Source organism: Gossypium arboreum, chromosome 7 (genome assembly GCF_025698485.1).
Source record: "Gossypium arboreum isolate Shixiya-1 chromosome 7, ASM2569848v2, whole genome shotgun sequence".
Lineage (NCBI taxonomy): Eukaryota > Viridiplantae > Streptophyta > Magnoliopsida > Malvales > Malvaceae > Gossypium > Gossypium arboreum.
Window position 1 is genome coordinate 95321514 of NC_069076.1, and position 12137 is coordinate 95333650.

The following is a 12137-nucleotide window of genomic DNA, read 5'->3' on the forward strand; positions in this document are numbered from 1 at the left end:
GATCCCTATTCTCTCCCAAAAATATGTATTCCTTTGCACAAGTATGGGCGCCATTGATAAACATGTTCAACCATTTCCTAGGCCATTTACAATGCGCGATCTTGTGTCTCATGCTATCACTTTCCTCATTGGTCTCTCATTAGGTATTATATTTAGTTTACAGCTTAAAAGCAGCTTCCCACGGCCTCTTGTAGTTTTTCAAGCCGCCTCCAATTTGGTCTCTAGTACTTCACCATTAGTTCCACCACTGTCGCCAAGGAATGGCACGTCCAATTCTAGCACTAGTATTTCATTGAAAGAAGAATATCAATCTGTGATGCACAATATGAGTGACCAAGAGTTGTTACTGAGAGCATCTAGCAGGGTTCCAAGACTACAAGAATCTAGTGGTCATCCAAAGATAGCTTTTATGTTCTTAACGGGAGGTCCACTTCCCTTGGCTCCATTGTGGGAAAAATTTTTCGGGGGACACCAAGGCTTTTATACAATCTACATTCACTCACATCCTCATTACAATCAAACAGTTCCTTAAACTTCCGTCTTCTATGGTCGAAGAATCCCCAGCCAGGTATAGTCTATATTTGTATGGTCGAAACTGGCTGCTTTTTGCATGAAACATTGAATTAATGGATGCTTTTCTTTTCTTTTTTTTTTTTGGGTGCGACATAGCCAGTGTATTGGGGAACTGCAACAATGATAGATGCGGAGAGACGACTCCTTGCAAGTGCACTACTTGATCCATCCAATCAACGATTCGTTCTTCTATCGGATTCATACATTCCGTTGTTCAATTTCACCACAATCTATGATTATCTCATCACATCAAATCTAAGCTTCTTGAGCTTATATGATGATCCCCGGAAAGTCGATCGGGGTCGATACAATCCCCAAATGTCGCCCATGATTAACATCACCAATTGGCGAAAAGGGTCTCAATGGTTCGAAATGCACCGTGAGATGGCCTTACACGTTGTTTCTGATCAAACCTATTATTCGGTTTTCAAACGGTATTGTCAGCCACCTTGTTACAACGACGAACACTACATTCCTACATTGGTGAACATGTTTTATGTGGAATTAAACTCGAATCGGAGCATTACATGGGTTGATTGGTCGAGAGGAGGGCTTCATCCTAGGAAACATGGACCTGCGGATATAAACCACGAGCTTTTGAATCAAATGCGATATGGGTCGGAATGTATTTACAACGGGAATACAACTTCAATGTGCTTTCTATTTGCTAGAAAGTTCTCACCGTCCACCTTGAAGCCCTTGCTGAGTTTGCTTCATTTTCACAGTTGAACATGTTTGTTGCTCCAATATTAATGTTTTTAAACTAAATTGCATAAATGAAACAAAATTTGTGTTTTTATTTCAACTATACGGTTCAAATGAAAGATTTATTCCTTTTAAAGCACAAGCAGGCGGGTATATTGCAACATAAATCCCTCCTCACTTTCTCTTTTTTTTTGATATAATGGAGCTTTCAAGTCCCGTGATTTTTAACCTTTGCTTTAAAGTGGTTTCCCATATAAAAATTGTGTGTTACTTTTAATTACGATATTATGTTTTATTTGCATTGATTGTTGATAAATGTTTTATTGGGTTTGCCATAATTATCGATTTGATTTATTGGGAATGAAAGAACTCCAATTTTGCTTCCACGTTGTTTCATCGGGTTCGACTTCGTCCCAACATAATTGATATTCTTTTTCAAGAATTTTAAAATCTGTAGTTGTGTAAGTACCTTTTGTACTATCTAATATAATATATGAAATTATGATATGATTAAATTTTATTGACCAAACATGTCTTGCGAAATAAAATTTTTTAATTACAATACTCTAACATATAATTACACTAAGATGATGGAATACATTCTTATTGTATTTCTTGATTAACCTGTTAATGTTAACTCATAACCCATTTTTTCGTTGCGACTCTTTTCCACTTTATTGATTCTCTTTTTGTCGAGATTTGATTTGATTAGTTGCCTAACTATGTTTTTTTGTTTGAATTATTGAATTAATTTGTTCTCAGTTTAAAAAGATAAAAAAATTGAAAAAAAACATATGTGGATTAATTCTTTGTTGATTGAGCTTGAACCGTTAATTTTATATTTTATTGAGAAGCTCATTTCTTGTCTTGAATAAGTAGTAATTGATGCACTTGTTTTTAATTCAACATTTGTTATTTTTTCTAGTTTGGTAATTTATCAACTCGATCTCGATTATAACCAACTTTCTGACATTTTTTCACACCCTTAACCTAAGCCCCATTACAACCTCTTACAAACCTCTTGATTTGTGTGTCATATTATAGTGGTGGAGATTTGATTTTCAAGAAAGCCAATGGTAATGACATTTATTGTTTGATTGTTGAGTACATGTTTATCTAACCTTAAACACTTTGAGTGCTTGAGTGAATCTTTAATGAGGATGCCAATTTTTGTTGATTTTGAATGAAAGGTAATTACTTAAATAAAGGGAGATACCTATGTTTTTGTGCGTTAAAAATTGACTTGAATTGTTTGAATCTTTAATGCCCTTTTAGTTGAACTATCAATGCATGATTGTTTGCGAATTATTTTTGAGACATTATTGATGAGAATTAAAACTTGAGAAATATTAACTTTATTGTGAGTTGAGGATTTTGCTTGAGGACAAGCCAACGCTTAAGTGTGGATATATTTGATAAGTGATAAAAGTAACATATTTTAATCTCGTTCTTAATGCGTTTATATATGAATGATTATTTATGCAAATTGGTGAATTTGATGCTCCTAATCCTTTAAATTCATATTTCTATACTTAAGAGACCATTTGGCACTGAAGGGAGCAAAAAAGAGCCAAAATCAGACAAATAGAGTTGTTTTCAGGAGTCAAACGGCCTGGGCCTTTCCACATGGGTTAGACACACGGTCATGTGCCATACCATGTCAGTTTCGCAACTTAAATCCCAAATGCACAGAAAAATGCAATTTTTAGGCTTTCTGAGAATTTTAAAGTCTATAAATACCAATTAGAAGAAAAGAAGGGGGAGCCATTAGGGAATATCAAAGAAAACAATCGAAGAACACCATCAGAGACAACTCTAAAGCGGATTTCCACCAAGATTGAAGACCACATTTTAATTTCTCTTGAAGTTTTTATGAGTTTATTTATGTCTTGTGGTTATTCTAACTTTGAGATGTTATTTACAATTATGAACTAATTCCCTAGATACCTAGGAAAGATGAAACCAATGATGAATTCTATTATTTAATTTTTGTTTTACGCGATAAATACTTGATTCTTGTTCTCAATTATGTGTGCTTATCTCTTATTTTAATATTTTCGGGATATTAATTCATGTTTAATGTGCTTAATCAGATAAGCAAAAGTCTCTGTTTAATGCGACAATAGGGGTTTTAATCAGAGGAACAAAAATTACCGAATTAGAGTCAAATCTAATAAGGGAATCCATAGATCGAATTAATGCGACAATAGGGGTTTTAATTAGAAAAATATTTCAATTAATCAACTTAGAGTCAGTTGCTCTTACTCTCGAAAGAGATATTAGCATAATTTAGGGATTTCTACAGATCAAAACACTAGTGAATAAATAGTTTAAATCAGATTCATATTAATAAAAGAAGTCTAGGTGGATTCTTTCTTCGGTATTGTCTCTATCTTTGGTTAAAATTCGATTATTTTCTTTATTCATTCTCTGTTGAGTTCTTAGTTAAATTAGTTTAGTAATTTTAGCTTAAAACCTATCATGAAATAAAAAACATTTTTAAACAAGTTGCTTTTCGAAAGAAAGAATACTTCTCCCAAATAAAAAAATTGACTCAAAAGTACTTTTATGAAAAGTTAAATTTTAGCTTCTCAAAAAAAAAAAAGAAAAAAGCTTTTAAAAAGTATTGCTAGACTAAGCGATGGAGATCTCCGGTGGAAAGGGCTGGTAAGAGCTTGAAGGTGGAGAGAAATGTGGGTAATAGTATAATATATGCGTATTGTGCAGTTGATGAAGAATTTTATATGTTAATTGGGTTTATTAATTGAATGCACATTTGGTAGAAGGTTTGAGTGACTTATTGAAGTGCAAAAGAGAATTACCCTAAAATCAGTATTTATCCAACTTTACTTTTGACTTTAATGTAACAAAACTATATATTATAACATTTTATAAAATATAAAATAAAGAAGTCGAAAGCCCAGGAGCAAAGTAATGTTTGAAACTTAAATCTAGGGATTGTCATGATATACATTCATAATTCTTCCTTTTCCCCATTTGAAAGCAACTATATCATGCATATAGCCCACCCGGAAGAAATCATTGTCTTTTCTAACAATCCAAACTTTTTTTCTTCAACCAAATAATAGGTTTGTAGCCCTTGCTTTACTTTGTAGGTGGTGCACGTGAAAAAGCCAAACCCTTTATTGAAAATTACTCCTTTTATCTTTTGTCAACATATTCTTTTGGCTGCTTAGAATGTGACACCCCTAATTTGACCCCAGTCGAAAAGTGGTTTCGGGACCACAAAATCGAGTCATAAAAATAATTAGCCGTCATATTTTATGTTTATTATATGTGAATATGAATGTGTGAAAGTTTTAAGCTTCGATTTAGTAAATTGCATGTGAGTTTAGTTAATAGGACTTATGTGTGACATTTTTGAAATGTGATAGGTTAATCTATAAGGGTCTATTAAAGCATGTATTGAAAATAATGGTTTTGCATGTCAAATACCCTTTTTGTTAATAGTGGCCGCCATGATGATGGCATATATTAAAATATGTATTAAATTTTAGTTAAATGGTTATTACTTTATATAAAAGATGAGAAAAAATTTTGGTTATGTTTTTGTTCTTCTTGCCGTGAGCTAAAGGAAGAAAAAAGGGGGGAAAAGAAGCTAGGCATTCGGTCTTTTACTTGCTTAATTAAGGTAAGTTTTAGGTAAATTCTTTGATATTTTATGAAATTTTAGTTGATGGATAGGTCTTTGATTGAGCCCATGTGTGAATTTTGATCCTTGTGGTGATTTGGGCATTCGGTTAAGATAGGAAACTTAGAAGATGATTTCTATTCCTTATGTTTTATGAGTTGGGAGCTTAAATTGAAGTTGAATAAGGGGAATATGTGTATTGAGGATTTTAGTAATATGGAAATTCGGTTATGAGAGTGTGTGTGTGGTCACTTGCCGAATGTGGGTGTTAAGGTTAGTAGGTTGGCTTAATTCTTGTATTAGAAATCTATTTGAGAAATTAGATAGGCTTTGAATGGTTGAAGTAATGAAATTAGAAACTCATGAACTTGATTTAAATACTTTAAATTTATGGTAGTTAAATGGAATAGAAAGGATCTATTCGGCCATGGAGGTTAAACACATTGTTAAATTGTTGAATATATACTTTGGTTGTTAATGAATATTCGGTCTTGTATGAATCTCATTAATAACATTTAGTTAGTTATTAGATTTGGTATAAAATACTTATTGAAATGGTGGAATTGGATGACTTACTTATGGATTTTAGTTATGAGAGTCTCTTGTAAGTAGAGCTAGAGGGTTTAAAGGGTGGTGTTTAAAATAAACATGTATATGGACCCTATGTATGTACCTTGTAATTTTATTGTAAACTTTTGGTTTAACTCGTATCCTTATTAATTGCTAAAATACTAGCTTGTGTGGAAAATTTTGTGTATGTTTTTATGTGCGAATGTGAGTTAAAGAAAATGGAGCTCACTATGTGTATCATGGTCAACCTTTGATAACTAATATGTCTTGATTCGTAAATTGAGTTAAAAGATTATATATGTTCGATCTAGCCTAAGCTAGGCTTGACTTGTAACATAGTAATGATTGACTGAATGTATATGTGTGAGATAGTGAGGATAATTGTATTTCTTGCTTTGATTAAGTGAAGTATATGAAGTTGATATACTTAATTTACTCAATTAAGCTTAAGAGCACATAGGGACAATTTCGGATAAGAGAAAAAGCTACCTAACCGAATAGTCGATCTGTAATCGTTCGACAAATTCCGAGGTAAGTTCTTAAGTATTTGAGTTTGGTTCCTTTGTAAGTTTTAAGTTTTTAAATGGGATGAATATGAATTAAGTATATACGTTAAGGTCAATGACTTTTCTAAATGATGGCATATATGATATTATGTTTTAAATATGTGAATGAGAACTTTACAGAGTAAATTTGTATAAATCTGCTTGGGACAGCAGCAGTAGTGTGTTTTGGAAAAATTACCATAAATTGTGGGAATTGAGTTAAAGGCTGAATAGATTATGTAATTAAAGCTTGATGCGTCTAGTTTCGTATAAAAGAAATCGAGTAAGTAAAGGGGTTGCCGATAATGAGATTTTTTAAAGTTGTGTGAGACAGAGTCAGAATGGCTCCGAAATCCCCTATCCAGTATTTGGAAAATCATTATAAATTGTACAAAAATGATTATAAGATAAGATTTCTATTCTTAGACTCCTTAATGAGTCTAGTTTCAAACAAAATAAACGAAAACATATTTTGAATTCTATACAATGAGAAATTCAATTCTTAGTGAAGAGTAGTCAGAATAGTCAAGCAGTAAAATAGGGGAAACTTTAAGAAAAATCTGGTATTGATTAGCCAAACCAAAAATTCTGAAAATTTTGTGGATAGAAGATATACGAGTCTATTTTCATGAAAAATTAACGGCACATCATTTGGAGTTTCGTAGCTCCAGTTACAAATAATTTAACGACTGTTGCTCAGGAAAACAGCTTGTAGAGAATATGTGATTATGTTGTAAACATTGATAAAACTTGTTTTAGTTGCTCATAAGCTATTGATTAAACCCATACGTGAATTCTAATTTGTGACATTATAAAATGATATATGAGTGTTAGATGGATCTTTGATATTAAAATTGTGAAATTGTAAGTTTATAAGTATTCGAATATGAAATGATAGTATGGCTTGAAATTGAATTATTCAATGGAAAATGATAGATGTAGATTCAGCCAAGACAAAGTGTATACATGAAAGTTTATGTGGTATATGAAGTATATTTGGATAATTGTGATGTGAATATATGAAAATTTATATTTTGATTTAGAATTTTATGTGATGAATGTGAATGTGTATATATGAGATAAGGCCGAATGGCTAATGTGATGAACGTGAAAGTGTATATATATATTGTGGCCAAATGACAAACTGTGGAAGGTGTGTTTTATTAGATATTTGATGAGGCAAATGAATTACAAATATGATAGTCGATGTGAATGTTGTAACATGTGAATAAATATGCATGAAACTTTGTGATGTAAATCCGGGATTTAAGACCCGATGACTATATGTGGTGACTATGTCCGGGTTAAGACCCGCTGACTTCGTCTGGAGATTCCATCTGAGCTAAAGGTCTCGCTGATAATCCGAGTAGAGTTTAAAGCTATAAGACTTTGCAATAAGAATTGCTTATGAATATATTCAATGCGAAAGGTTAAACAGGTATGTACTCCGAGTTTATATGTGAGCTTGATTTGAACTAAATCATAAGGTAGTTATGTGATGCATACGTGAGCAATCTATGAGACTATTCCTATGATTATGTGGCATCGGATTAGTGTGAAAGGTTATGTGAAATTATACAATATATCTATGTTACATGAGCTCACTTTTATGTGAAAGTTTATCTGCCTATTGTATATGATGAGATGTGCATATTCGGTAAAGGGATGATATACCCAAAGGAAAAGTGAAATAAAAATACGAACAACCATGTTATAATTTGATTGTTATCTGTTGACACTACTTAAAACTTACTAAGCATTGTAATGCTTACTCCGTTTACCTTGTTTCCTCTGTTTTATAGATCTCATTTGGAAGCTACTGCACTCGGGATCGTCAAGAACTTGTTACACTATCACTATCCACCGCTTGGTACTGTTATGTTTTGGGTTATTTTATGGCATGTGTAGAATAGACCAGTGGCAGAAGAATATTTTGGTTAATGTATATAAGCCATGCGAAAATGGCATCTTTTAAATGTGTACTTATAGAAGTTTAAATTGTATCCCTGGTTGTCTTTAGTATTTATCTAAAGGAATGTTCTTTATTTCAAAAAAAAAAAATTCAAAATTTTTACTGTTCTGATATGAGTTTCAAGTCCGGTAATGCCCCTTTACCTATTCCGGCGACGGATACGGGATAGGGGTGTTACATGGAATTTGGATGCATGTGGAGGTATAGTCTATATTAGAAGAATGTTTAAATCAATAACTCTACCTTTTTTCTTTTCTTCTTTTTTAAAGACTCGCACCAAATGTGGCACATCTTGTTGAATACTACAATGCATGATTTTATGTATCTTGTTCCTAAGAAATCAAAATAAATTTTTGGCTACCTTTGCAATTCAAAGAAGCATCAAGCACTGCATTTTAATTAATACGAATCAATCAAGTCTTAAAGATGAGAAAAATTGTAGATGCAGAAAGCCCTTGTCTTAAGCTTTAATTTATTTCCTCCCAATTCAACCTCAATAAATTTCATAACAATTATATTCACACAGTTTCAATATTTATGGTAAAATGAAGCAATAGAAAAAAAAATGTTTACGGTTTACTGTCACCATTTAAATCGATCCCTCTTCTCTCCCAAATAGTCCTTTGCACAAGTATGGGCGGCATTGAGAAACATGCAATTCAACCATTTTCCAAGCCATTTACAATACATAATCTTGTGTATTATGCTATCTCTTTCACCTTTGGTCTGTCAATTGGTATTCTATTTAGTTTACAGCTTAAAAGCAGCTCCCCACGGCCTCTTGTATTTTTTCAAGCTGCCTCCAATTTGGTCTCTAGTACTTCTCCACCAGTTCCACTACCGTCGCCAAGGAATGGCATTTTCAATTCTAGCACTGGTATTTCATTGAAAGAAGAATATCAATCTGTGATGCACGATATGAGTGACCAAGAGTTGTTACTGAGAGCATCTAGCAGGGTTCCAAAGATAGTTTTCATGTTCTTAACGGGAGGTCCACTTCCCTTGGCTCCATTGTGGGAAATTTTTTTCGAGGGACACCAAGGCTTTTATACAATCTACGTTCACTCACATCCTCGTTACAACCAAACAGTTCCTCAAACTTCCGTCTTCCATGGTCGAAGAATCCCCAGCCAGGTATAGTCTATATTTGTATGGTCGAAACGGGGTGCTTTTTGCATGAAACGTTGAATTAATGGGTGCTTTCTTTTTTTGGTGCGACATAGCCAGTGTATTGGGGAATTGCGACAATGATAGATGCAGAGAGACGACTCCTTGCAAATGCACTACTCGATCCATCCAATCAACGATTCGTTCTTCTATCGGATTCATGCATTTCGTTGTTCAACTTCACCACAATCTATGACTATCTCATCACTTCAACTCTAAGCTTCATAAGTGTATACGATGATCCAGGCAAAGATGGGCGGGGTCGTTACAATCCCCAAATATCACCTGTAATTAATGCCACCGATTGGCTAAAAGGGTCTCAATGGTTCGAAATGCACCGCGACATGGCCTTACACATTGTTTCCGATAAAACATATTATTCGGTTTTCAAACAATACTGTCGGCCACCTTGTTACAATGACGAACACTACATCGCTACAATGGTGAACATGTTGTATGGGAAGCTAAACTCCAATCGAAGCATTACGTGGGTTGATTGGTCCAGTGAAGGGGCTTATCCTAGGAAATATGGATATGCTGATATAAACCATGAGCTTTTGAGTCAAATACGATATGGATCGGAATGTATTTACAATGGGAATTCAACTTCAATGTGTTTCCTATTTGCTAGAAAGTTCCCACCATCTACCTTGAAGCCCTTGATGGGGTTGCTTCATTTTGAGTATTGATATTGTTCATTAACGATGCCAAATGTTGCCTACTGACATTAGCTGTTCACCTCAAAATTTCATAGCATAGGTTTGAATGGACAACTTTATTTGAGTTAATAATGATTTTTATTATTACCAATGCTTAGTGAATTGTAAATATATTTAAATGTCAATTGCAAATGTTGATTTCATTTTAATTTATTGTAAAATTTCACCTATTTATTTTACAACATCTAACTTAACACTGATTTAGTTTTATCAATATAAAGAAAAGCAAAACAATATAAAATAAAAGTGAAACGACAACGACGAAGTAATAAATATATATATATATACATATATATATATATAAACCTTTATGGAAAATGGAAAATGTTGATGGACACAAGGTTGGGTCTAAAAAGAATTTTAAAATTTCAAATTTAAAAATCCATGCATGTTCACTTGATATAACAAATTCAGATCAAAAAATAATTTTTTCAAATCAGTGTTTAAAGGAAACTGAACACACTTTTGAAAAAAAAAAAGAAAAAAGAAATTCAACTTTTTTCAAATATATATTGGCAACCGTAAGTGCTCCGCCACTGAAAATCGGAAACTTGAATTCTCCGGCGATGAAAGCTTGCCGGACATGAAAATGAAACAGAAGAAACGGAGAAGAAAGAAGAACAATCATTTTTGGAAATTCGATTAAATAATGGAGAAAAAATTTCTTGAATTTTATAATGAAATTCATTCACGGGTTAATGTCATGGAGTCCTTTGGTATTTTTTGGTTATTAAAGATTGCAGCATTTTAAATTTATGTTGTTCCCTTCAGATTTTTTATTTTTTTGAAAATGTTCAACACTGAAAAGAGGAAAACTATTTTAAAACCGTGGGCTATATTTTTTTCCCTTTTAATTTAAATGATTGACTGAATATCAATAGTAAAACCACTCAAAAAAATCATGGCTAATTTTGAGAATAGTACAATACCGGCAAATTTTTATAAATATGTTAAAAAAAATAATTGAGAAAGTAGCTTGAAAATTTTAAAATTTATCAATTTATGTTGTTTTTGGAGAGAGAAAGAAAAACACGTTTTATAGAGCGTGTTTTCACTACCATATCATTGAAAACGTGCCCTATAGGATGCATTTTTAAGAGAGAGAATAAAAATGCGTTCTATAAGGCCCTGTAGGAAATTAAAAGTTTGTATATTTATGTTTGTCCATGTTTGAGATAGACATAATTATAGTTTTAAGGAATGTTTGAATTTACGGTGGTGCCATAGAGCTGGGTGACTTACAAATTTTATTTACCATGTGAATATGAAGCCGACACTCAGGAAGTTGAATCGTGTTGCAACTCAAGGTCCTAGTTGGCGATGATTATACGGTTTGGGGTTGAAGTGTAATTAGGGCTTCAAGTTTACAAATGTTATGATGTCAAATGATTGAGCATAAATGAGGCCTAGTTGACAGTGGCTATGCAGGCATGACAACCAGTTTTCTCTCGTCAGAGGAGGATGCTTTATACCCTGCAGGGAGCGTTTTTTCTCTGGCCATTTCAATCACCAAACTTGATTGCTTCTGAAACCTACAACTCGGGATAAACTTGATTGGGGAAAATGTAGAAATCACGAATTCAATGACTTCAGTGTGTCCACACAACCCAGGAGCATCAATGAGAAGAGCTAATTAAATTACTAACTCATGTAGTGAAAATACTAACTTATTCGTTTATTCATTAATTTTTTCTATAAAGTGTAAGTTAATATTAATTATTAAAGTAATATATATTACAATACTCAAGCCAAAGTTATAATCTTTTTCCAAACCTTGTGAGCAATTATTTGCTTTCTCAAAATATTGTACTTAACAAACGGACGGAGAAAAACTTAAATGAAAAAGTAACATAAATAATTGTAAATTTTAAACTCACAATATGATATGGCACAAAAAAAACCAATTTAATAAATTTGTTTAGTATATTGTAAATAAGTATACATTTGAGATGTAAAACAAAGTATACAATTTGGAAACATTAAAAATAACATAATCATCGGCGTCTCGAATATATGCCACAACCGGGTGGGCGTTAGGCATGCCTAAGGTTCTATCTCACTATTTAAATTGGTGGCTCCTCATCGACTTCGTCTTGATCTTCACGTGCATGTCGGGGTTGATCACACCAATTATCTCCTTCTGATTGAGTTGGCGGTTGCAAGGATGACCTACCTTGATAGAACACCGATGTTGGGGGTGTTTGCAACACTATCTATCGACAGATGACTATTTT

The 12137-nt window shown here is 33.0% G+C and overlaps 1 protein-coding gene and 1 pseudogene across 1 annotated transcript; both read left to right on the forward strand.

Moving 5' to 3' along the window:
• Window positions 1-43: 43 nt before the first annotated feature.
• Window positions 44-1302, forward strand: LOC108477060 (glycosyltransferase BC10-like; annotated as a pseudogene).
• Window positions 1303-8650: 7348 nt separating this feature from the next.
• LOC108477070 (glycosyltransferase BC10-like) lies at window positions 8651-9873 on the forward strand. The gene is made up of 2 exons (XM_017779505.1): window positions 8651-9151; window positions 9241-9873. The coding sequence occupies exons 1-2, from the start codon at window positions 8651-8653 to the stop codon at window positions 9871-9873; spliced, it is 1134 nt and encodes a 377-aa protein (XP_017634994.1).
• Window positions 9874-12137: the final 2264 nt, after the last annotated feature.

Bases quoted from the DNA above. Each gene is read 5' to 3' on its own strand.
- LOC108477070 (XM_017779505.1), top strand. From the start codon at position 8,651: ATGGGCGGCATTGAGAAACATGCAATTCAACCATTTTCCAAGCCATTT. The intron at 9,152-9,240 runs GTATAGTCTATA...GGTGCGACATAG, and splicing joins GTCGAAGAATCCCCAGCCAG to CCAGTGTATTGGGGAATTGC.